The sequence below is a fragment of the Macaca thibetana genome, chromosome 15, assembly GCF_024542745.1.
Source record: "Macaca thibetana thibetana isolate TM-01 chromosome 15, ASM2454274v1, whole genome shotgun sequence".
Classification (NCBI taxonomy): domain Eukaryota; kingdom Metazoa; phylum Chordata; class Mammalia; order Primates; family Cercopithecidae; genus Macaca; species Macaca thibetana.
In genome coordinates, this window is record NC_065592.1 from 67744877 (window position 1) to 67772230 (window position 27354).

At 35.4% G+C, this 27354-nt stretch overlaps 1 protein-coding gene across 1 annotated transcript in view; it reads right to left on the reverse strand.

Annotated features, from left to right (window-relative positions):
* Window positions 1-392: 392 nt before the first annotated feature.
* The window catches only part of LURAP1L (leucine rich adaptor protein 1 like), a 47432-nt gene continuing 20470 nt past the window's right edge, over window positions 393-27354 (reverse strand). Inside the window, exon 2 of the mRNA XM_050759635.1 lies at window positions 393-1140. Coding sequence (XP_050615592.1) covers window positions 766-1140 — 375 coding nt within the window. The 3' untranslated portion in view covers window positions 393-765. The remainder of the gene's footprint in view (window positions 1141-27354) is intronic.

Sequence of the window (27354 nt, forward strand, 5' to 3'; positions counted from 1 at the left end):
AAAATACAATTAAATTTAGGACATTTTTGCCTTGAATGGGCTCCATACTTAATCTCAATTATTCTTTGAAATTTGGAAGAATAATATGTATTATAACACAAATAAACATATGATTTGAGTTAGAATCATTGATGACAAAATGTTAATCGAAAGTACCAACACAAGGGTGAGTTGGTTGAACAGACTGTGTGTAGTTGGGGACTTCCAAATGATTGTCATGTGGGCGTGTGTGACTAACAGTATTGTTGATTATACACTAGAATGTTGTGGCCTAGAAATAATGCTTAATTTTGTTCCAAGCATTTTGTTTAACCTGATATGCAAACAGTAATATATCTCAATGTCTCCTGGAAGATAAAACCTTAAATCATTTAAGAACACAAGCAACAAAATTAACTGTTATCAGACTTCGGTTTATTGTAAAATTTAGCAAAGTTTTTCTTGTAATCCCTGACCCGTTGCTCTGAAAACAAAAGCAAAAACATAATTATTGCTTATACTTTTCCCCCTACTTTGTTTGTGCTACTGTAAAAGAAGGGAGAAAATCATTGTAATAAATAAAAAATAGAGATATAACAGAGGAAAATAAATCAGTTCAGATGAGAAGTATTAGGAGCAACAGAAATACCATTAAGCAGTTTCAAAATCAGCTTCTTTTAAAAAGGTCATCTTATTAAAATAAAAATCACACCAAAAATATAGCAGCAGAGAAGAAGGATAAATACAAGTTAATTGCACACCAGTCCCATGCAAAAAACTGTGTCACTAGCCAAAGCAGTAGTAGTCTGAATCCAATTTAGGACGCTTGTGTAGTGCCTGTGGGTCCTCTATTAGGGAGCTGTCACTGAATTGGTCCAAGTCTGAAGGGGTCTGATGGCCTGGGACATCATCTGCCAATGTGTCCAGATAACTTCCCACGGAAATGCCATCCAGCCCATCACTGCCATCGTGTAGGCTGTTGTAGCTGCCACGTAAGGAGGTGCTCTGACTCTCCAACAAACTGCACAGGCTACCACTGAGGCTGCTGCCTCTGCTGGTAATGGTGGCTTTCTCTTCAATCATCCACTTGATGGACTCGATGCTCTCATTGATTACAAGCAACTGGCGCATGAGCCTGACGTCTGTGGCTCTGAGGTTAATCTATGGAGAAGGAGAGAAAAAAGACATTCCAGTTATTTTACATTCTTGAAAGACTTCAAATTCATTTGGGGACTTTCTGCTGCATTTCAGAATTTTAAATTCACAGAAAAAAATATAAGTGGACTGGATCTCAGGAACTTTTGAAAATTGCTGACTGATGGTAGGAGTTGTAATAAAAAGCTCACTTCCTGCCAGATTCATCAGGCTCCAAAAGGTACAACAAAACCCCTGCTGCATCCCTGACCCTAACCAAGTGACCTGAACATATCATATTGAATGGCAAGTTCTCTACTACAAAATTTATTTTCTCTTTGGCCAGATTAAGTTCATTAATGTTTACATTGTAGTATATATGTGAGTCCTGAGGTGTGGGGAGAAAATGAAGGTGAAGAAATTAAGGAGTCATCCTCAGCTCATGGAAGACTCTAAAAGCCTCTGATTATAGAGTGATAATGTGCCAAGTGTCATCATAAAAGTACAGCATTCATTAGCAAAATATAATAACACTATATGACAGGTATTATTATTTTTGTCTTCATTTTACAGATGAAGAAGATAAATCTATAGAAAAGAGTTAAGAGTACAAGAAAAAGGCCTGTATTCTTAATGACTATATTAACATAGACAGTGCTGAATAATGCTTTTGCTTTTAAGAAACAAATTGCTCTAATATTCCCTGAATCCAAAGGATGGTGATACACTAGGCTGATCCAATTTATGAGATGAAGTGAACAAATATTTCTGTAGATCTGACTATTTGTTTCAAATGTATCAAGGGCACCGCAATCAAAAGTGGGATATCAGATGTTGGGAAGGTCTGAGATCTCCGTTATGTGCCTTCTAGGTGTGTGGTCCTTCTGATAGATCTAAGTTACTTCCGGGATATCTATCTCCACAGCCACAAAGCAGAGTCTCTTCGCAGGTCCCACAGTTTACTGTAAACATTTGGTAATATCAAGAGGTGGTGTTTGGGGAGGTGGTGCTGTAAGAACTCCCATGATTGTTCTGTTGAAACAGAAGAGATAGGGCTCTTGAGTCCAGAGCCTGGCAGGGCCATGTTTGGCCACTAGAGGTCCTAGTCACATTCTCTATGGTTGGTTGGTTTGTTTTTTTGAGACAGACAGAGTCTGGCTCTATTGCCCAAGCTGGAGTGCAGTGGCGCAATCTTGGCTCACTGCAACCTCTGCCTCCTGGGTTCAAATGATTCTTCTGCCTCAGCCTCGCGAGTAGCTGAGAATACAGGCACACACCACCATGCCCAGCTAATTTTTAGTATTTTTAGTGGAGACAGGGTTTCACCATGCTGGCCCGGCTGGTCTCAAACTCCTGACCTCGTGATCTGCCCGCCTCCGCCTTCCAAAGTGCTGGGACTACAAGTGTGAGCCACCACACCTGGCCTTCTCTATGGTTTAAAAATTGATTTCTGTCCCTCCAGTTGGGTTATTGACCCAAAAGTCTCAGTCATACTAATTCTTTCGTAGGATCCAGAGCTAATTCAGATTTATGTCAGTTTCTGGAATTATCTGAATTAACATTCATTCTTGGATGACTCACACTGTAAGGAAGAAAAGAGCGAATTGTCCTCAAAAGTATTCATTTGTATTGTAAAAATATTTCCATGTGAGGAGTTAATCCATAACTGAAGGATTGAGGGAACATGATGAACAAACATTAGGAGAGGTGGAAGTTCCATTAATAACTCCAAGAGATGCAAGATTGTGCAGGTTTCAAAAGAGTAAAAATATATCTATGAATACAAAAAGCATAAAGTACAATTTAAAATCCCTTAATTTTACTGGAATATTGAAGTGACTTGAGTGACTTCTTCATCTTCTCTGAACAAAGCACTAAAAATAAATTGCACAGGGAGTAACAAAGAAAATTACTTTTCACTGAGACGTTCATGAACAGAAGGATGTGAACTTAGCCTTGAGATGCCCCTCTATTTTTTGGGGTGTCTCAATAACCTTGCAATGACTTTATGTTGAGGAAGGAGGGTTTCTGACAGTCTTTATGTTTAAATTCATCCGCACACCCTATGAGCCAGGAAGACGATGGTCAAGTTACAAGTAATACAACAAATATTTATAAATCAACAACAATTTGCCTAGGTCCACTGAGCAGCCCAGAAAAATCAGTATGAGTCAAACTTTTGCAAAATTATTCAGCAGTCATCTGTAGCAGATAAAACATGCTGGCCCCTTATAAGGTATGACACAATATCAATCTGACCATTTCCCAACAACTCCCCAAATGAATCACAGTTGCATTTATTCACATCTCCACCCTCTCCCATGAAAATGTTCCAGCCCATTCCCAGCTCTGGGCATGCTCCTCTGTCATTCCCCATTCTTGAAAAACTTCACTCTCTTCCTCTCCAAATACTCTCCATTCTCCAAGTCATACTTCTCTCATCAAGCACTACTTGAGGGCTCCAGCCTCCTCTGCTGGCCTGCTTCACCACTACAGTCCTATTAGCTTATCTCCCAACATAGCTTAACTTTGTACTCTCATATACTGCCAATGATTGTCTTTCAGCATTTTCAACTAGGCTGTGAGCTCCTAAAAGAAAGAAGCCATGTCTCACATTTCTTCTATATCTTAAGGTCTGTCCTAAGCATTGGTTGATTTTTGGGAATAGTCATAATTAGTTGATTTTTGGAAATAGCCATAATTTTAGGAACTGTGAAAGTTTAGCTCTTAAGACAGTAGTAATACATGTTCATAACAACTATGCCACCAGGGGTTAAAACATACTTAGAATACATTTTTTTTGTCAGCAATTTTTTTCTGACTTACACAGTGGCTACATCAAGTACAAGTTTTTCAGTTTTATTAAGCAATGAGAAGAAAAGAGGAGTGGACTATGAAGTAACAAAAGCTTCCTTTGACCATGAAATGCCTTATTTAAATAGGAAAATCTTTTTTTTTTTTTTTTTTTTTTTAACTGAAAGGAAAACATTCACAGGCCATTGAACCACTGTTGGGAAAAAAAACGACGAAAGCAAGTTGGTTAGAACGTGTTGATCTGGTTGATAATGATTATAGATTTAACTGTGTCTAACCCTGTGTCCTCCCAGGAGAGAGTAAACAGCTTCCCACCGTGGGAGCGCTGGGCATGCAGGTTCACACGCTGGCAGGTCCATCACCAGGAGCTCCAGGCACAGAGAGCCCTGGGCCGGCCCAGCTGCTGCACTCTGCTTTCTCTAAGCACCAAGGTGTGGTTATGCTACCGATGACCCTTGAAAGTATGAGCAATGCACCAAAGAACTAAATCACAATGACTCTTCTGTCTCTAGTAACTGCTCCGCCTTTCCTCACTGTTATTCATTTCAGTCTTTATGAAGTCTAGCCATCAATTAAAAACAGAGTAGCCTTGCCCTGGCAGCATGAAACTGTGTGTTTCCTTCTGTTGGAGTCTTACAAGGTCCCGCAACTTGACTTTGAGGATACTGAGAGTTGAGATCTCCTAAGGGTCTGAGTTTAAATGTCACCTCCTAGGAGAACCTGATTCCTGATCAATCATAGTATGCAATACCCATGCCTAGATTAATATTACATTTTCATGTCTGTTTCCTTCATAATATTTATGACTAGTTGAAATCATAATCTTTATCATGGATTTACCTATTATTTTCTGTTTCCCCCATGAGCATGGAAGCACCACAGAGTGCTTGGGTCTTGATCTGTCCTGGTCACCACTCTATGCCAAGACCTAGAAGAGTATCTCACACAAAGTAGGTGCTAAATTAGTACCTGTCCAACACCTGAATAACAAACATTGCTTCAGATTGGATTATCTGTTGGAATCTGGGGTTTTGCTGTGGGTCAGTAGTATGTGACTTGAGAGGGGAAACAAAGTAGCCTCAGGAAAGAACATTTCAATATTGAAGCATTCCCAGCAGATAATCCCTTCTATTCCTTCTCCAGATTCAAACACTGAGTAACTGGTGTGAGGTTATTCCTAGCTTAAATTTACAGAGTATGAGATAGTATCTCTAAAAGGAAGTGGACTTCAAGGTGTGAGTCACACTCCAAACATTATTCTATTTGTTCAAGGGTGATAACCGGTACTAGCACAGTGTGGGTGTTCTGTAAACACTTGGCGAAATGAATTGAACAAAGGGAACAAACAACCAGGACATGTACCAAAAAACAACACAACAACAAAAAAATAAGGTTTGGACTGATTGATCCAAAGGTCCAAAGATATGTGGATGTCCTTTCTTCTTTTCCTCTTCATTTCCCCTCCTCCACACTTGTCCTTACAGTTTATGTCATATGGTTCAGCTTCCTACTTAGTCTCTCAGGCTTCAGGATTGTGATGTCACAGGTCTCTGTATTTTAGGGAGAATGCGGAGATTTCATGTCATTTTTTTTTTGACAGGTGATGAACTGAGTCTATGGTAGAACTTGAAATGAGGAATCTTGAAGGAGAAAATATTCTTAACAGTAAACTTTCCCAGACACCCTTTTTTCTTCTAGGCTGCCATTTTAATACTGAAAGAATACAAAGGTTATACGTTGGCACAATGGAATCTAAGAATGCAGTCGGATTTTTGGTTGCTAATCAAGTTGACTTCTTTGTGATGTTGTATGAGAACCATGGTACTGACTCCAATCTGCCACTGCCACTATCTTCTTATTTGACCTCTGGAGAAAGCGGCTTGGCATACAGGGCCTCAGTTTCCTTATACATGAAGAAAAATTAGGAAATTTCATTCCGAGCTGCAGTGAACCATGGGACTCAGTGAAGGTGGTAAAGTAGTTCTGTGAACAAAGACTAATCTTACCCAATAAGAAGACTGAATTCAACTGAGGCATCCACCTAACATACCTGCTTTTCATACTGAGATTTCCTTTCAGATGTTTAATAACGTCTTATAACATTTCAGGCATTTAATGTTTAATTTAGTAAGAAGATTCTACAGATCAGATAATCTCAGGATTTCCTTCCATTTTGACATATTCTCTGATATTTTGCATTCCTGTGACCATTTCATTACAAAATTGTCTCTACTATGGAGAAAATTATGCAGGCTATAGAGGAGACAGAACAGTCAATTCTGCTGCTCAGTAACTCCAGCACAAGATGTAGCTGGTAAAAACTCATGGCTAAGGCCGGAAGTTTGGGCTTGATGTTAATTTTAGGTACTTTATCCGAAATTTTGTCATAATAATACTTTTTGCTCTCAGTATTTGGGTTTGAATAGAAGTTATTTTTTGTATTCCACTCCACGACAAACATGCATATCATCTTTAATATGTCTATATATTAACTGAAGTGTGCACATGAGCTGCTGAATGTATCTTCCAAATAGGGACATTTTTTGCCTTTCTCGCCATACTGGAGACTTGGATAGCATCATATACTTATGTTTCTCATAAAGCACTCCTCCATTATTGTTGCCCTTTTATTTATGAATGTCAACTAATCAGATAAAAGCAGGTCACCTGCTAGTTAGGCATTTCTACTGCAAAATCCACAATATTCAAGATGTAAATCCCAACCATTCTGCAAGCTGTAATATGAATTAGAAGGAAGAAGAACTTCTTTGCCAGTCCATAGTCACATACATTGAAGGAAGAAAGATTAGACTTGCTTTTTAATGTGATGTTCTAATCCTGGTTTCTCATTAGGAAAAACTAATCATCATTCTCTCTGACTTGTAGTTGGTGGAAGAGAGTTTAGTTCTGTCAAGGCCTCTTTTCTACCCACGTTTATTTTAGAATATATTTTTAAAAGTCTATATGAACTGAAGAGCTGTTGTAAAAGCACTTGGAATGTTGTTTTTCCAGAAATTTATTCCAGTTTGTTTGCTTGTTCCTTTTGCATAACCTTCTTGTGTCCAAATTTATCCTCTCTCCAAACTCAGCACATCCTCAATTTGATGATCACAGAAGATTTTCTGCCTACCCATCTTTAAAATTTCCAGCAGTTTTTTCAATATCTATACTTATAAAGCACTCCTCTGGTTTCTCAGAAGATCCATAAAATATTATCATCTTTTTGCAGTCTGAGAAGACACTGTACAACATTTCCACTCACTGTTTTTGGTTTGGAATGGTTCAGGTGAAAAGCCTACAATTACACAAAAATCAGTGCTGTTCCTTCCGCCAAAGCTTTCCTTCACTTTCTCAGTCAGTTCAAAATTTACAACAAAATTTGTTTCTAATTGGGCAACAGAGAATTCCATTTTTATATCAGTCAGCTTTGTCTTCCTCCATTTTTGTTGTTTATATGTGGAACTGAACAATAACTAAAACAGTTCACTCTTCCCAGAACCTTATAGAAGAGTAATTTCCCCAAAGATTAAATTACATACATAAAAATACTGTCATCAGCACAGTGGACTGATTGATGTTGTTTTGATAAAGTAGAAAGCTGTATGTGGTGTATTTGAAAGGGGCATATGTGACTCCCGTGAATCATAAGCATAAATTCCGGCCACCAGGCCTGCTCGTGAGATCTGTACAGTTTCTTCTGGTGAGTCATCTGATTGCCAAAGCAAGACATGCAGCTTTTCAGTATGATTTCATCAGATTCTAGGTCCAATTGATACTTAGATGCTTGTGATGTCAATTCCTTTTCCATATTCTAATACAGTGAAAACTGTTTCCCTGAATATTTTCAACATGAATGTGCAAAGTGTAATTTAGGCTGATGCAATAGGCTATAAATCACCTGAGCCAAAATTCATTTAGAATGATCTAACAAAAACATGGACTCCCCATATTCACAGCAGAGAAGCTTATTCACATTGAACACAGACCAGAGAAGTGTTTCCACTGATTTATAGTAAGTATTGTGCATGCATGTCTTTTCAATTTTAGAACTTAAAATATTCTTCTTTTCACATGGAAGACCAGGGCATGTTAATGTGCTCCTCTGTGATCTGTAGTGGCCGCAATTACATTGTAAGGGAAGGACACAGGGTAGTGTGCCAGTAAATGTTTAACAAGCAGCTTCCTGGGAAAAATAAACGTGCACACACACACACGCATGTGTATATACATACAATACAAATGTGCTGATATAGAAGATGTATAACACATTTTACAGATAATAATAAAATATACAGAACTTCCTATTGTCAATTTCATATGACCAACTGATTTCAGAGAATGCTTTTATTTATTCTTGCTGGACTCTTGTATGTATAGCAAACTATGGATGCAGTTCAAACAAAATTTCACAAATACAGTTAATTGGTAATTAATTCCTCAATAATTGTTATCGTTACACCTGATATGTGATCCACTGTTAAATTCTTTGTCACTTAGTGAAAAATACATTAATTAAACTGAAACCTGTTTCAGCCTCAGCACTGGTTATGTTGGAATTTTACTGGGTCATCAATGATGTGAGCAACTTCTTCACTGAATTGAATAACAGTTTTCAAATACATGGAGAATATTTCCCTTTTTTGACACTATTGGACATGTAATAACTAGGGACATGCCACATTTTTCAAGTTGAATCTGCAGTATTAACATTTTCTCTATCGCTTTCTTAAGTCTAGACAATCAATAAAATAAAAATCAAGTTCTGCTTTATCGTGTTTTTAAATTTATGTAGCATAAATACTCCTATATAGCCAATTTTAAGCTATCAATAGGATGTCCTTAAACATAAACATGGGATTGATAAGAGATACTCAGTACTGCAGCATATATGGTATTTTCACCCTATAAATACAATAGATGTTTTAAATGACCTCAAAAAATAATGAAAGTAAAATAAGTAGGAGGTGATGAATTTTGAGTCTTTATTACATTTGTTTTAAATTGCAGGTTTATATAAATACTTGTAAGTTCATATAAATACTTTAAATTTTAATAATGTCTGTAATTAGCAACTAGTTCACAAAACTCCTGAAAATTTAACAAAGAGCTCACACATATCAGAGGTATTGGCTTCAGTATACCATTGAGAAGGTGCGGAATGAAGGCTTTACTTAATTGATTGCATTTTGTGATAAGCAGATTAGAGACTTGCATTTTACCCCTTGGGGCTTTTATTTTTCTAGACATAATTAAAATCTGAATGTAATCTTATCTTTTACATTTAATAAAATTTGAGGTAGATGTAAAATATTTATACCAGAGTTTTTAGTGCCTTTTATGGAAAGATTTAAATGACTCGACATTGTTGAGACATGAAATATACTGAAAAAGGGAATAAGCCAGGTATCTGAACTCAGTTGAACATTTATGTTTTTGTATTATAATTTTTGATGGTTATATTTCTAAAATAAGAGGCCACTGTTATAAACAGTAGGCTTTATAATGCACAGTTGTTCAGCAATGCATTTAAAGATTGTTGAGGAGATAGGACTATAATCCCTATTTTTACATGATTCCTGACATCTTTTCTATCCAAATGCTTTATCTTCTCTTTTAGTAATTTCTTGATACTATAATTCAATCTGTTTGCCATGTATCTTATGCCTCATATTTCTTCTTCATTCTCCCAATTCTATTTCCTATCTGCTATGTGCAGCCCAGTAGTGCTTTAGTGAACTTACTTTGTAAAGTTCTTTGTAGGAGAGAACTGAGTTGCAAACAAAAGTGATCTCTGTATTTCTTTATAAAGCAACAGACAGTGAGTAAAATTAAGTGAGGAAGCAATCTCTGCAACAGAATAAAATGGATGGGCCCTGCTCCTAGAGCAGACATCTGCAACCTTGAATGGACCTATGGATCAAATCTTGTTAAAATTTAAATTTTGCTCACTAGTTTTATGATTCTGTACTTCTAACAAGTTCCTAGTTGTTACCAATTGTGGTAGGCAGTCTCAAAGATATCTCCCAATAACCACCCTCTTCTGGTATCTACATCCTCATGTAGTTTCCTGTCCTGGTATTGGATGGGCCTATTGACTTATTTCTAAATAATAGACTATGGCAAAAGTGATGGGATGTCATTTCTGAGAAAAGGTTACAAAAAGATTGTGGCTTCTGCCTTGTGCACACTCTCTCAAATGCTTGCTCTGAATGAAGCAATCTACCATGCTGTGAACGGCCCCTTGTGAGATGCATAAGGTAAGGAACTGAGATCTCTGGATAACAGCTAGCAAGGACATAGACCTGTCGACTGCTACTGGTCATGTGATTGAGCTGGGAAGTGGATCCTCCCTGGATCGAGCCTTGAGATGACTGCAGCCTCATCAAGGCACCTTGATGGCAGATTTGTGAGAGACACCGATCCAGGGGCCTTCACTTAATATGTGCCCAGACTCCTGAATATAGAACTGTGAGATAATACATGTTTGTTGTTTTAAGTTGTTAAGTTTTGGGATATTTGTTATGCAGCATGAATAACTAATACACCAATGCTGTTGGTATACAGATCACACTTTTTAGCAAGGTCCTAGAGATCTTTCCATTTGTGGATAATTTTGTTGATAGATGCTGAATCACCGTCTATGGAAGGCTACTTTATCAATATATTGCTTTGTAGTTTGAAAAAAAAGGAACAAATAGAGTAAGCAGTTAAATATTTGTTAACAAAAACAAAAAATGTTCAAGGAAACTGAAGGTCATTATTGGAAGAGCCATTCGCATCTACCAGAGGACAGCTTTTCTTTCCCCTAAGAGAAATTGATTTCTTACCCTGAAGGAGAAATGACAGATGATTTATGTTTGATAATTAATGACAAAAATGATGCTTTCAATATATTTCATTTATAAATTATATCCCCTATAATCTGAGGGTCATGAAAGTAGGGCATACATTGATAAGATAATAGACTAAACTTAGTAACATTCAGATATAATTTAAAGAGTTTAAAATACAGTGAGATTAACTAAACTGAAATTACTGAATTTTCAATATTGACAACTTTATTAAGTTGCAGTCTTGCTTTTCAGAATTCCTCATTTATTTGAAAATGTGCTTTGACTTGGCCCCAGTAGGAGAAAAAGAGGAAGTGATTAGGATGATAATAAAAGTTACTTATGTTTATTGAGTTTCCTTCTAGGAGTTAATTCTTTTTCATAGATTAACATTTTTTTTTGGAAAGACCTGTACAATGGCCCTTTGCGTAGGAAATGTAATGAAGGCTCAGATATTTTACTGCAAATATTTATTTTCACCTGCCATTGATAATTTGGTAATATTTGGAATACTTTATGATGCTTAAGATCAGTTTTGTTTTGTTTTTCATGTGGTGTCTAAACACTGACTAAATATTTTCATTTGGAAACTTTTGGGTGGGACTGTCCAGATGGGAGAGTTTCACTAGCTGTAAGTGGTGATCTGAAGAGCATCCAATAAGAGACACCTGACATATTCCAACATTCACTGATAATACATTAACTTTCCAGTCTAGTGATTTATTCATTGTCAGCTTTTTAAAATGGCTTTAGGAATATTGATAATAGTATCTGCCATTTATCAAATGCTTCCTATGTGCCGTGTACTTAGCTAGATGCCTTAAATATTAATTTATCTAATAAATGTAGTGCCATTCTTACAACAAATTGGTGAAGAAGCTGATTATTATTCTCATTATGGTTCCAGTCTGATATGTAACGGGCTCAAAAGTCATCACTCCCATCTTCATAACAAGAAAAAAAGCTGAACAAACTGGAAATCAACAACTATTCTTAGGTTCATCAGAAAATTGAAGTCATTGGGTAAATTGCAGCCCCAGAAGACAGATAGATGGATACAGAGAATCATAGCTTAACAGGAACAGAAAACTGGAAGCAGAAGGCAGAAAGCCTTAGCTTTCTGTAGGAACACTAAGTGTAATTGATGAATTGCTGGAAGGTTAGTGTGGACTAGCTTGTGAGTTAAAAAACCCAAGGGGTCCCAGTCTCAGGGGCACCCCACACTTTCATGAGTTTTACCTCCAGGAACACTACCAGGTTCTCAATATCCCCTGTGTTTCTGGCAGGGAGAGGAAAGTGCGGAAATATATCCAGACCTCTCCAATCTCCTTAAAAAAGCTTGTCCCTAAGGGAACCTATTTTACTAGAACCTAACAGACTGGAGTTTTACCAAAGCTGAATCAACAAAATACCCAACTCAGTCTCGCTAAAGGACTGAGACCTAATTATGGACAGTAGAACACTTCGTCTTCTCCCATACCTTGCCACATCAATAAGGCTACTGTATAATAACAGGGGATTACAGCAAAAAGAACTGCAGGCCTCTGACCGTATTTAAAGAGTGTCAAAGGAAACCCAAAGACAATAGAGTAGATGGAAGCAAGGATACTACAGGAAATTTTAGTCTCTAACACTGTAGCTACAGCAAATAGTAAGAAGAATCTAACTCCTAGTCACATAAATATAAAACCTTGCACTAAAGGCCGATCTATCACAGTTCCTTTTATATCATATCCAGCCTTCAACAAAGAATTAAGAGCCACTCTAAAAGGCAAAAACAAAGTCTGAAGAGACAAAGCATCAGAACCAGACTCAGGTGAGGCACAGATTTGGGAACTATCAGACAAGGAATTTAAAACAACTATGATTAATATGCTAATGGTTCTAATGGAAAAAGTGGGCACATGCAAGAACAAGTGAGTAATAAAAGCAGAGAGATGAAAATGCAAAGAAAGAAAATGCAAGGAATCAAAAACTGTAACATAAATAATGCCTTTGATAGACTCATAAGTGGATTGGACATAGCTGAGGAAGGAATCAGTGAGCTTGAAGATGTGTCCATAGAAACTCCCCAAACTGAAGTGAAAAAAGAAAAAATAAATAAAAAGACAGAACAGAATATCTAAGATTTGTGGGCTATTAGAAAAGTTACATGATACAGTTTAGATGTTCTGCCACCTCCAAATTTCATGTTGAAATATGATCCCCAATGCTAGAGGTAGGGCCTGGTGGGAGGTGTTTGGGTCACAGGGGCAGATCCATCAGGAATGGCTTAGTGCCCTACTCACGACAATGAATGAGTTATTATTCTACATTAATGTGAGATCTGGTTGTTTAAAAGAATGTTGCATCTTGTCACTTTCCCTCTCTCAGCATGTGACCTGCTAGCTTCGTTTCTTTCTGCCATGATTGTAAGCTTCCTGAGGACCCAACCAGAAGCAGATGGTGGCACCACGCTTCCTGTACAGCCTGCAGAACCATGGGCCAAAATGAATCTGTTTTCTTTATACATTAACCAGCTCACTCTTTTAGCGAGCCTGTGTCCTTTATAGCAATGCAAATGGGCTGACACAGAATAACACATGTATAATGGGAATACTGGATGGAGGAGAGAAAAAGGAACAGAAGCAACATTTAAAGCAACAATGACTAAGAATGTCCCCAAAATGAATGACAGACACAAAGCCACAGATCTGCAAAACTCAGAGAACATCTAGGAGGATAAATACCAAAAAACCTATATCTAGGCATATTATATTCAAATTATAGAAAATCTTCTTTAAAAGCTAGAGGAAAAAGAACACCTTACCAACAGTGGCACAAGTATAAGATTTACATCAAACTTCTACTCAGAAACCATATAAGCAAGAAGATTGTGAAGTAAAATATTTAAAGTCTTAAAAAAAAAAAAAAAAGGCCTACTAACCTAAAATTCTGTGTCCAACAAATTATCCTTCAGGTATGAAGGAGAAGTTTGGGAAAATAAAAAACTTCTGGAGATGAATGGTGGTAATAGTTGTACAACAATGTGAATGAACTTATATGCCCTTGAACTATACACTTAAAAGTGGTTAAAATAGTATATTTTGTGTTATATATATTTTGCCACAATTTTTTTAAAGTGAAGTAGTAAATACTAAAGACTTTCTGAGACCAACAAAAATGGAGGAAATTTGTCACCAGTAGACTTGCCTTGCAAGAAATGTTTTAAAAGTTCTTTAGAGAGAAGGAAAATATATAGGCAGAAACTCTAGATCTATATAAAAAAAAAGAAAGAGCATTAGGAAAGAAAAAACTGAAGAAAAAATGAAGATGTTTCTTATTATTTATTAATCTAACAGAGAACAGTTTGTTCAAAATAACAATGACAATGTATTCAGTGATTATAGCTTATTTGTGAATAAAATGAATGATAGCCATTTTATAAGAGACAAGAGAGAAGAATTGGGAATACTGTTTTATATAGTACTTGTACTATCATGATGTGGCATATTATTACTTTAAAGTGCACTTGGATTGGTTGTAAACATATTCTAAAAACTCTAGGGCAACCACTAAAAATTGTGTTTAAAAAAGAAGTATAATTAATATGCCAAGAGAAGAAAAAGTAGAATCATAAATTGCCTAATTAAAATCAGAGAAGTGGAAAACAAAAAAGGAAAGAAAAGAGAGAAAGAAAAAAGTAAGAATGAATGAGTAAACACAGGAAAGAAATAGAAAATATTTACAAATATGATCGCTATTAGTCCAACTATATCAATCACTTTAAATGTGAATAGTCTAACTACATCAATTAAAAGACAAAGAGTGTCAAAGTGGATAAACAAATAAGACGCAATTATATCTTGTCTGTCTATTAGAAACCCACCTTAAATATAAAGTCACAGATAGATTAATTCCATTATGCAGGTGAAGGAAAATGCGACTCAGAGGAGTAAGGCATCCTGTTCTTGCAGATTTTAAGTGGCAGAGCCAGAATCAGACTGAAGTTTACTTAACTACATAGTCTGTAGTCTCTCCTTCAAACTGTGCTGCCTGGAAAGGGTTTTTATATTCCATGCTATGAGAAACAGATGATCTCTTCCAAAGCTTACTCATAATACATCAGATTACCCGAGCCAATTCTCTTTTTCAGTCTCATTTTATTTATTTATTTATTTATTTATTTTTTGAAATGGAGTCTCACTTCTGTCGCCCAGGCTGGAGTGCAGTGGCTCGACCTCAGCTCACTGCAAGCTCCACCTCCCGGGTTCACAACATTGTCCTGCTTCAGCCTCCTGAGTAGCTGGGATTACAGGCGCCCACCACCAGGCCCGGCTAATATTTTTTTGTGTTTTTAGTAGAGACGGGATTTCACCGTGTTAGCCAAGATGGTTTAGTCTCATTTTTAAAAGACTTTAGTTGTTCAGAAGAGTAGAGTGATATAGTTGAATAGTGGCAAAAGAACTAATTGAGGGGCAAAAAGAGGCTATTAACACTTATTGAGAGACTGTATGTATATGACATTCTCCTAGACCCTGGTAGAGCATAGAGACAACACTGTCACCTCAACTGAAGAACACTGGAAATCTCAACACCTTATTTTTTTTCTAGGCCTACTAGAAAAAATAGAAAAGTAAGTTAGTATAATCCACTTTTACCAAAAATTTTCAAAATTTTCAAAATTCCTTGAGAATATCTATAGACTTCTAAAAGGATAACATAAAGTTGTTTTAGAAAATTATCCAACATTTGAAAATAAAGCAAAGTTTGAATGTCTCTTCCATGAGAAAATGGAGCATAGCCCAAGAGGCGCATCAAAGCATTATTTAATTATCTATGTGGTTATAGTTTTGTGTGACCTACTATTTACTACTGAATTGGCCCAGCATTATGAAGCTGTAAATTGACTTGTAGATTTGTGTCTTGAAGAAATGCAAATTACTTCTATCCAGAAAAAAAAAGATAATCTCAAAGGTTATAGTTTTATTTTCCTACTGGATGTTTGATAATTTAATATGCATACTAGAAAACGAATTCATATGATTTTCCTGAGAAAATATACAACCTATTCCTCCAGTACTCTTGAACCAGCTGTACCATCTTGCTGGTTCTCTCATTAAATTAGCTAAATCAATCTTTGACAAATGTTCCCTCTATATTTGTGTGAGAGTCATGTTTTCAACTTTTTAAAAAAATTGTATTTTGACATATTTGAAGGTCACCCTAAGGATGCATAGTGTGCTCGCATGCTAGAGCTATTACGCAAACTTGCCTAAGAAACTCCTGGAGTGAATCACAAATAGCAATAGAACTTTCCCTTTTGGACTGTCAGATGTGTCTTCTGATTCTGTTTTTCTTTTCTTTTTTACTGGTTTGTTTCATTGTTGCTCCTGATCTTGGCCAGGAAGTTTCACATTTGTTTAACTTATTGTCTAGGATTATGTCCATTTTCACAACTGATACTGGACCACAAGGTTGGGCTTAATTATGTAATCAAGAGAACCCTCATGTATAAAAGATGTGTATACAACAGCCAGTTCCAGAGACTAGTAGGTGCTGAATAACTAGGTGAGTAGAGGTCACATAATCTATAAATTGTTCTCCCTTTGAGATGACAATAATTAGCAATCTGGTTTTATGACAAGATCACTTGGTAACCTATATTAGGATGATGAGAATATATTCTTTGTTGAGTGGTAGAAGAAAGAATATGGTTAGTTGTTGTATATTTTTGTGTGTCTATTTGTCTGCTTAAATCCATAAAGAAAACGTTCATTTTCCACTGAAAAGGAGAATAACCATTGACACTGTGTGTCTTTTGCTTGAGGTTGTGGAACTGAATTTCAAGTCCTGTAGGTGGTTGTGTATTTAACTGAGAAAAACCTTTTACCACTATTTAGCATATTTACTATTTATATGTGCATATAACTATTTATCATAAGAATATGAAGTATTTTCTTCTAGGATATACCAATAAATTAAATTACAATGTATCTTCAGTAAAAACAGCTTTTTCTAATTTAAGAGGCTATTAAACACCTGTACAAATTTAATAAATTTGTATTTAAAATTTAAATACAAATATTTCTGAATTCTCAGAAAATAAAGAAACTGAACTCTAATATACTGAATGTTCTAGTCTTTTAAGGAAAAATAAATTTCCTCATAAAAATGCTACCTCAGAAGCATCATTAGTATGTAAGAATCAAGATGAATCTTTAGGCATATATTGGTTTGCTAATTTTAGTTAATAAAATTTTATTTGTTTGGTCATTATGAAAAACATCATTTAAATTAATTTTTATAATTTATATTTATTTTCTAATGAAGACACTAGTTAATCTTAAATTTGGGTACAATTTTTGGCTTATATGGGTGGTCATGGTAAATGAATGAGCATGTTTGTGTTCCAATAAAAGTATTTACAAAAACAGGTGGGCTGGATTTAGGCAGTGAGTTGCCAGGGTCCCAACCTGACAAGTATTAAAAAAGAAAAAAAAGCACTTCCTGGTTAATTTAACTCGGAATACCTTTCCTAATGAATTATTTGACTTCTGTTTCTTCCTTTAACCATCTTTCCATCTTGATGATTTCCCTCATTGAGCCAAATAAATGTTAAGCATATGCTCATTTTATATTTGTATATTTTTACTATTTAAAAAAAAAAATTTGATAGAATCAAATTAGCAGAGGACCAGGCATGGTGGCTCACGCCTGTAATTCTAATGCTTGTGGAGGCTGAGGCAAGCGGATCACCTCAGGTCAGGAATTCGAGACCAGCCTGGCGAACATGGTGAAACCCCATTTCTACTAAAAATACAAAAATTAGCCAGGCGTGGTGGTGCATACCTGTAAACCCACCTACTCGGAAGGCTTAGGTAAGAGAATCACAAACCTGGGAGGCAGAGGTTGCAGTGAGCTGAGACCATGCCACTGCACTCCAGCCTGGGTGACAGAGCAAGTCTTTGTCTCAATAATAATAATAATAACCAGATAACAAAATAACAGAGCCACAGACAAAAATCTTATTAGAACTGATGCAAATGTAGATGGGGCCAATACGGTATAGACTATGCAGACAATACAAAAGAATTTAAAACTATGATTCTGCTGTGACAAAAGTTCCCATCAAATATCTGTCCCCAAACCTTCAACTCCTTTTTAGTCATTATTTAGCCACTTCTTGTCATTGATTTATTAGAATAAAAGACACCCTGTCGCACAGGAAAAATTCATACCCTGAACTTATTAAATACATAATTTAATACAACTATGACTAAATATGCCTTGTCTTTTCAGTGTGAATCACAATGAATTCTATGAGGAAATAATAGATTTGCTCTTTATTTCTAATAGGTTTCTGTCTCAGATGACATGCGATTCAGCATATACCAAGTATTGAATATTGTGATGATGCAGTGCTAATAATTTCATGTAGCTGTTTACATGTTATTTTCCATAAATACCTTAATGATATCTCTGGCACCACAGGATATCAATGACTAAATTTTTATGCTTTATCTCTAGTCTTTAGAAATTAAAGTGTTTTAAGTTGTCCTTTGGCATGCTACCGTTTTGAACAATTAAAGTATTTGAGTTAGTTTAAATGATGTTACATTTATTGAAAGAAACTTGCCTAAAATATCAATTTCCTTTTCTAATTTAGTATTCTCCTAGAATTTTAGTCTAATTAATGTAAACAATTTTACCTGGACATGTGAGAGTTTGCTCTCCTTTGCAGGTGATATAATTTATCATGTTTATATGTATACTGATCCATTTCCAGCAGAAATAACTTACAACGAAATTTAAAACAGAGATAACAGGTGTTTTGTATTTATTTACACCTATGATGCCCTATGACTCAACTACCCATTGGCAGTATCATTTAGTGGCAATAGCAAAGAAAGCTAAAACATTGGTTTTAGTCTTGGTTCCACCAGTAACTTAACCTGTAATATAACAAGTATCCAATCTTCCCATGTCTCCATTCTCCTATCTGTTACATAAGAATATTGGGGATCATCTTCAAAATTCCTTTCAGCCTGAAAATGTCTTGCTTCTCTGATATAGCATGTTAGAAGTGATAGGAAATTTTTCAAGATATAGGAAAAACAAACACATTGGTGACAATGAAATATAAAGACAAGTGACAAAGAGGTGGTAAGCATGAACACTTCCAGTGCAGTGGTTGTATCCTACCCAATAAGCCCAGTTTCTAAAGTGGCACATGGAGAAGCAATAAACACGCTGAATGAAGAAATGGATGACAGAGGAAGAACAGGTACAGACAGCAGAGAGTAAGCATGGATTCATTTTCGTTAGGAAAAGAAGACATCTGTCAGTCAGATGGGTGTGGGTGATCCATGCCAAGAAGGACATTTCAATTTGAATCTGGAATGAAAGAAATAAGCAAAGGCTCAGAGATGAAAATGTTCATTTTGTGCTAATAAAGTGACAAGACAACCAGGGGAACAGGTGGTGGTAGAGGAAAAGTGGAAAGGTAATTTGGAGGCATTCATGGAGGATCTGGAATATTGAGCAAAGATAACCCTGAGAGATGCTGTGACAGTTCATTCCATAGAAAAGCTCAACACATTATCCCAAACAGAGGCATTTGACAGGAGTTTTAACCCACTTCTGTGCTGCAGGTTACTGAGTGCATTAATCTGCTCTCATGTTGCTATAAAGAAATACTGGGGACTGGGTAATTTGTAAAGAAAAGTAGTTTAATTGGATCATGGTTCTGAAAGCTGCACAGGAAGCTGATGCTGGCATCTGCTCAGCTTCTGGAGAGGCCTCAGGAAAGTTTCTGTCATGGAGGAAGGCAAAAGGAGAGCTAGCATTTCACATGGCCAGAGCAGAAGGAAGAGGGTTGGGGATGTGCCACATACTTTTAAATGACCAGATCTCAGGAGACCTCACTAATCCAGTGACAGCATCAAGGAGAGTGATGTTAAACCATGAGGAACCACCCCCATGATTCTATCACCTCCCACCAGGCCCAACCTCCACCACTGGGGATTAATACAGAACATGAGACTTGGTTGGGGACACAGATCCAAACAATATCACTGACTTTGAGCTGCCCTCAAAATAGCTTAGAGGCTTTATTAGCATCTCAGGCCAATTATTTAGTGTGGGTAAAATGTACTAATAACAACAAAGGAAGTTAAAGAAAAAATAATTTGGCTGTGTAGGGAAATTTTATAAAACTACAGCTTAGACTGACACCAGGACAACTTTATCATGTGTCTCTCTTTCTGGAATGGAGGCTAAGTCTTCCAGTACTCAAACTACTTCATTCTCCTGAATCCAGAGTGACAGATTCACTCTCAGAAGGAAATGGGCTGGGAATTCACAAAGAGTTAATTTGTATATGTGAATCATGGATGCTTTCCATGTTTCAATCAGAGGCAATGAAGTGCTTTTCAAATATATGACCCAGAAAAACTCAGAGGGCTTGATCTCCTATTTCCTCCCTATAAATCCAGTATTACAGTTATTAAAATTCCCATGACAAATATGTTCTTCCTCTTGTGTTTTGACTTATTCTCCCTTTTTGGAACATTCTTAAATTTCCCTGAAGTCTATGTTTATGCCCTTTAAAAAGAATGAACATAAAAGAAGTTTGTCACATGACTTTCAGATGCAATAAAACTCATTCTCAAGTTTAATTCAACATACTGTTTTAAATTTATCCATTTGTCCATTTAAAAATGTTCATAAAGCAATATTTCCTTTTTAAATTGTAGTCTTACAGCAGTTTAATGAAATTGATCTAATAAAAACTTATTAAAGTAATAGATGGTTTGAGAAATCATGTTTCCCTTTAGAAAATACACACATACATGCATACATATACATGCTACATATATACATAGCCTGGAGCTCCATAATAAGGAACTGGGGTATGGATTCCTAAGATGTATTTCTCTAATTCCTCATTCACAACTTCACCATGAGCAAGTTTCTTAACAGCTTTAGCCATCTTTAATATACTTAACCACATTTAACATAATATCCTAATGCTAGGCCTCTTTGGAGAGATACAGTTAGGCTCCGTTAGTTATAGCTTGCAGAGTGGTTGGATGTTCTTGGATGAATGGTGCCATGTGAAATTGCAATATAATTGCTACAATTAAGAGGCCACATTCTCTGCTTATACAACTCACTGGGAAATTATTTTTGCACCAAAGGTAATAATTTTGATTTTTATCATTATGTAAAAGCCCTAAATATTTTCAGTTGCTTTTACACCTAGGTATCATAATTAACATTATGCCTAGTCAAAATTAGATAGGTCTTTCAGTTAAGCAAATATAACCCTGAGAAATGCTGTGACCGTTCATTCTATAAAAAACTTGCCACATTATCCTAAACAGAAGCACTTGACAGGAGCTTTAGCTCACTGCTGTGCTGCAGGTTACTAAGTGTATTAGTTGGTTCTCACATTGGTATAAAGAAATACCTGAGACGGGGTAATTTATTTAAAAAAAAAAAAGAGTTTCGTTCAGCTTATGGTTCTGAAGGCTATATAGGAAGCATGATGCTGGCATCTGCTCAGCTTGTGGGGAGCCCTCAGGAAACTTACAATCATGGCAGAAGGTGATGATTTGAGCTCATTAAGAGATACTATCATACAGTCATTATTTCTTTTCTATTGTGGAAATTACTAGATTATCAAATACTCAGATACTCTTGAATGATTCTTGCTCAGAAATTTAAATTCAACAAATGAGTAATAGATTTTTTCTTTTTGATTCAATATGTTTTTTGTTTTGTTTTGTTTTGTTGTTTTGCTAAACTCCTATGAAGTTCCCAATGTAATGAAGACAGTTTAGTAAATGGTATTCCAGTCAGTTGGACACCCTATAAAAAGACATGATTTGGATCTTGGATCTCAGATGACTGGGATTGATATGTTATTCTTATATTAATTAGCTCTTGGATTTTTGTCAGTTGGTTAAGTTACTTAACATTTTCTCTATACCAATTTTCTAATCCAAAAAGTGGTATATATTATGTACATGACAAGGCAATGCAGTTGGGAAAACTGCACAAGATAACATATGCATGTAGCATAAAGCCTCACTAGACAGTGCTTAATAAAATTTAGTTATCTCCTCTACTTTTAAATTGATATAATATAGGTCAAAGGGTACAAAGTTGCAGCTCTGTTGGATGAATAGGTCTAGGAATCTAATGCACAGCATGAGGACTATAGTTAATAATACTGTATTGCATTCTGAAAATTTACTGAGAGTAGGTTTTAGGCGCTACTACCCCAAAAAGAGAATGTAAAAGTTAACTATATGAGATAATAGACAGGCTAATTCATTCGACGGTAGTAACCAGTAACCATTTCCGTATGTATACCAAAAGATTATGTGGTATAATTAAATACATAGAGTATATACCATAAAATAAAATGGAATTTTTTTTTTTTTTTTTGAGACAGAGTCTCACTCTGTCACTCAGACTGCAGTGCAGTGGCGTGATCTCAGCTCAATGCAAGCTCCACCTCCCAGGTTCACACCATTCTTCTGCCTCAGCCTCCCAAGTAGCTGGAGCTACAGATGCCCGCCACCACGCCTGGCTAATTTTTTGTATTTTTAGTAGAGATGGGGTTTCACTGTGTTAGCCAGGATGGTCTCGATCTCCTGACCTTGTGATCTGCCCACCTCGGCCTCCCAAAGTGCTGGGATTACAGGCGTGAGCCACTGCATCCAGCCTAATTTTTTTAAATGTCTTCCACATTCAAGGATGTAGAAATATAATGTAATAAAGTAGGTTAATTAAGCTGACAATTTGTTTTCAGTAATTTTCTGGTTGTTCTCTTTTTCAAAATGATTATTTATATATGGTTTTAGAGTACAAAACCTGTCCAATACACATTAATTTAATTTTTATTTTTTAAAATGTTATTTAAATCTAAATATCGCTGATATTACATGTATTGTTCTGAAAAATTACATGTGTGCATTGAAAAACTGGGTTGATAAATGCGTAAGTTATGATTTCCATGCCACAATGAAAATATACCCTAAAGACAGACAGAGGAATTGCAGATTTCTAGTGCTAAAAGAAACCATAGTTAATTTTGGAGTCAGAGTACCGCATTCTATGATACATAAGTGGACACAGGCTCGATGACTTGGCCAAAATTGTATTACCACTTAGTGCTAGAAATGGGACAAATATCTTGATCTTCTGATTCTAATTCCCTTTTTTCCACAATACTAAAGAATAGAAAAATATTTTTATTATGGTCTGTTCAGTGTAGTATTGGCCTTTCATATTCTGTGAACATTTTCTAATGACAGTTTAGGACTGGATTTAAAAAAAGAATAATCTTTTTCAAGAAAGAAGCAATTCTGCAACTGAAGTTAAACAGGCACTGACCTGCATGAGCATTCATAAATGATTCTATCCTATTATATTTGATATCATAGTCACTTGGATGTAAAATCAACAAATATTTGCAAGCAAGGGTCACGTGCACATTTTGCTGATACAGAAATATAACCATGAAGGTGCTACAATTACCTAAAATTCATGTACTAATTCACAAAAGTATTTCTGATTTCTATTCTTATTTTCCTGTATTCCTTATATCTGATAATGACTATGGCCAGATTAAATAGTTTACAAAAAGCTGTTCTCTCTTACCACAAATTAGCATAAGTTTGATGTTAATTCATCACTTCTAGCTTTGAAGGACCACAAATGAGGGTGATAAAAGCAGATGCCTAGCATATGGCAACAGATGGGTCACCACATTTAAGAAAAGCTACTGGGAATAGCTTGGTTTACTTTTCTCAGTTCTTACTACAAAAGGTGAAAAGAATGGAGAAGGAAACAATTTAGGCAATGCAGACTTAATTGACTCCTAATTGTCCTTCAGTTTTAAAATGTCCTATTAAAATACATAACTTGTAGTTTGCTAGTATGTTTCATGTCATAGTGTTGTCTACAGCCAGGTAGAAATATTCATAAAAAAGGATTCTACCAACTATAGGTAGGATTGTACAATACTCACTGGCAAAATATGTCTGCTGGTGGCCAGAATTATTGAAGCAGACGAGATGATGAATTCATCGGGACATGTCCAGATGCCCAGCTTTATAATATCAAGTTTTATTATTCGTGCTCAGATGCTGCCCTATCCTAATATTACACCTAAAATTTTACCTATGAAGCAGTTACAATTTTATATTAAATTATACATGCTTTTATTGTAAACTAGAAATAAAAATGATGCTTATGTTAAAACTTTGATTCAATACCCATAAAACCCTGCTGAGATATCTTAAGATCAAATGCTTGCCCCATGAACTAGCACCTAAATTACTGTTCATTTTTAGGGAATATTTCATTATCTATTTGAAGTTGGTTCCATAAATATAATTCATAAACTCAGAAGATAAAAAAGAAAACAAACAAAAAGAATTTATATTCAAATACATGTGAAACTAAGTAATAGCTGGATTTTATTGGACATAACTGTTTGCCCTATAATTAGCAAAGATAATGTCAAATTATATGTTTTCCCTTGGATATGAATTTGTTAAAAAACTGTTGGGTTTATTTGATATTTCTCTATTAAAGCAAATATGTAATTCTTACATAAAATCCTTAGAGAACTTTCTGAAGTTAAAATAAAATCCAAAATCTTTTCCTAGGTTTTAATACAGATAAAAAAACAAAGTTACAATAATAAAAGCTCAAACTTTTGCTCAAACTATTACTAGAATTTGAGATACTTTTCTACTAATAATGAAAATCCTGGCGGATGCAGGTTAAAAAATACAGTCCATATTTTATAATACCTATCCCACACCCAAAGTTGTAAAAAGGTCTTTTTTTTTCTTCCCCAGTGTCTATCATCTGATTCAGAAATATAATTTTTTAGCTAGATAAAACTTGGCATTGGTACCTCCTAACGTTTTGTATGTGCTGCTTTTATAAAGTAATCGCAGTGTGATTCCTATTGTCACTCTTCAATCACAGCAGTAGTGTCTTTCTAGGCTGGTTTTGTAGTTATCAGAGTTTCCTGCTCAGGAAGTAGGATAAGGAGCAGTGGGTGGTGATGTATTGCATTCTAGGAAATAAGTATAGTTTCCATAAGTAAAGCTCTTGGTGGATCACATAAATAGAAAGAGTCCTGGTAGCAATGCATTTCAGAGGCAGTGGGGGTTTTGGCTGTTGATAATATGTATGATGTTTATCTTATTGTTTTTGTTTGATAATCCCATGCAGAAATTTTTAACCCATGTTGACTTTCACAGTGACAAAAAAGAACCCCAATGATAATAATAATAGCATAAACAATAACTTCTAGCCTTTAATAAAGCACAAGTGCCAGGTACAATGACAGATACTTTAAATACTTCCACCCACCCCACCTAATCTTACTCAAACCTTAAATGGTAGAAATGATTATCTTCAAACTGCAATTTGAAGATAACTTACTCAAGCAAGTTACTCAAGTAACTTACTAAAGTCATACAACTAGAAAGTGAAGGGGCTGGGATTCAGGCCTAGATTTACTTGGCTCTGAAGTTCACATGCTTAACCTGCTTCCTCACCCCTATGTGAGAGCTCAGTAAATACAGCATTATGCACTCTTTTTAAAAAACTACTAGACTATTCAGTTGACAAAAGAAAAATAAATCAAGAATTGCAAAATTATATCATAAAAGGAACGAGGTATATTCCCACAGCTTATAAATTATTACAGAAATAACCTGAAATGTGGAAAAGCACATCACAACAAAAGCATAAAAAACAAGTTAAATATCCAGTATTAGAGAAATGCACATAAAATAGAATATTTTCCAGGAAATACAAATGAAGTTTAGAAAAATAACACAGGAAAGGGTTTATAACACAATGTCAAGCAAAGAAGGAGGCACTAAAAAAGATACAAGTTATAAATTATAATTTCAACAATGCAGAAAATTACAGAAGATAAACACTTCAATAAAATTTTAAAAATGGCAACAAAAATGGCCTCTGGATAACTCAATGGTGTTTTTGTCACTCTTCTTTATGTTTTATGTACTAAAATATTTATCAGGAGTGTACATTACATTTCAATAGAAAAGATCTTTAATTATAAAATGAAACCATCATGAACATACAGAATTATATAAATGGGAAATCATAGATAAATGTTTTTTGGATGATTAAAACATTTAAATATTTGTTTAGAAAACTTCAACATAGTTACAAAGGTCACAAGCATCCATGATTAATTTATTGAGAGGACACTATGAAATCATAAAAATCTGTGTAATTGTTGAACTGTATCTGATAGGAAGAAAACAAACTTTTAAAAATATTTATTTATCTTATACTAGTATAATCTTTTCACTTTCTTTCTATTCTTGTTCCAAAAATATTTTTGTCATTTTTAATTTTACTGCATATTTTCATTCCTCAGTAATCAACAGTGTGCTTTCTTGTTTGTGACTATTCCAAAAGCACAGCATCCCTTAATGATCCCATAATACAGAAAACACATGGAGACTATTTGGATCTCAAGAAGAGAACTGTAAGAAAAAAATAGAGTAAGTGTGCAAAAATACAAGACAACTTTCATTGTATCACTTCCCTAACATAACAACTACAAGTGGTCATGTTGCCTTTCAAACCATATTCAAACTTCTTAGCTTGGCATTCAGTACTCTTTATTAATTAGGCTTATTTTACCTTTTCAATCTTGTTTTTATTAACTCCAACATAACCATCACAACTGTCTCAATCTCACTGTGGTTTCCTAGACAGTCCATGCTTATCACTACCTTATTACCACCACCTACAGCTATCCTATTTCTCTAATCACTTCCTTGAAGGAAGATTTTTCTAGAAGGAATTTCTCAAAGAAAGAAATTTCTGGATCATTAATTAATTTATTATTAATACATTATGAATTTGTTCCTCCAATACTGACCTCTTACACTCAGCTAAACTTTAAAGATGGAATGAACTGGACTTGGTTCTAGCCATGAAAGAACTGATAGTCTAGTAAGATATATACAGTAATCAGTGGTGTGACCTGAAAGATAACAAGTTAAAGTTAACTACAAGAAGTATAGGAAATAGGAGTGGGACAGGAAGAAAGACCCAGGCAAAAGCAACATCATCTACAAATGTTAAGGGGCAAAAGTGCATAGGGCAAGTCTGAGAAACTGAGATGGGGCTTAGGTTGTAAATTGAGAAGCAGTTGACCAGCTTCCCCAGCATAGCATTAAATGACTAGGTTATAATTTATTTCATATCAAAATCATTTGTTTTTACAGACCATGGGACCTCTGAGATTAAACAAGAGTTTTCCATACCATGGAGGTTAAATTCCTTTAGTAGCAACCTCATACTTTACTTAACTGATTGATAAGTAAGTAACCTGAAATACATATCTTCCACATCATCTGTATTACTGCTGGGGCTTATCACAAGAATGGAATATAGCTGATGTCTAAAAATATATCTTTAGTTACTTCATGCCTATCACACAAACACTTCTGGAAGCAGAGATGGGGAGTAATATCCAAAGTGTGGACATTTACGTAGCTAAATGGTGTGCAGCTGAGTTTCCATCTGTCTCAAT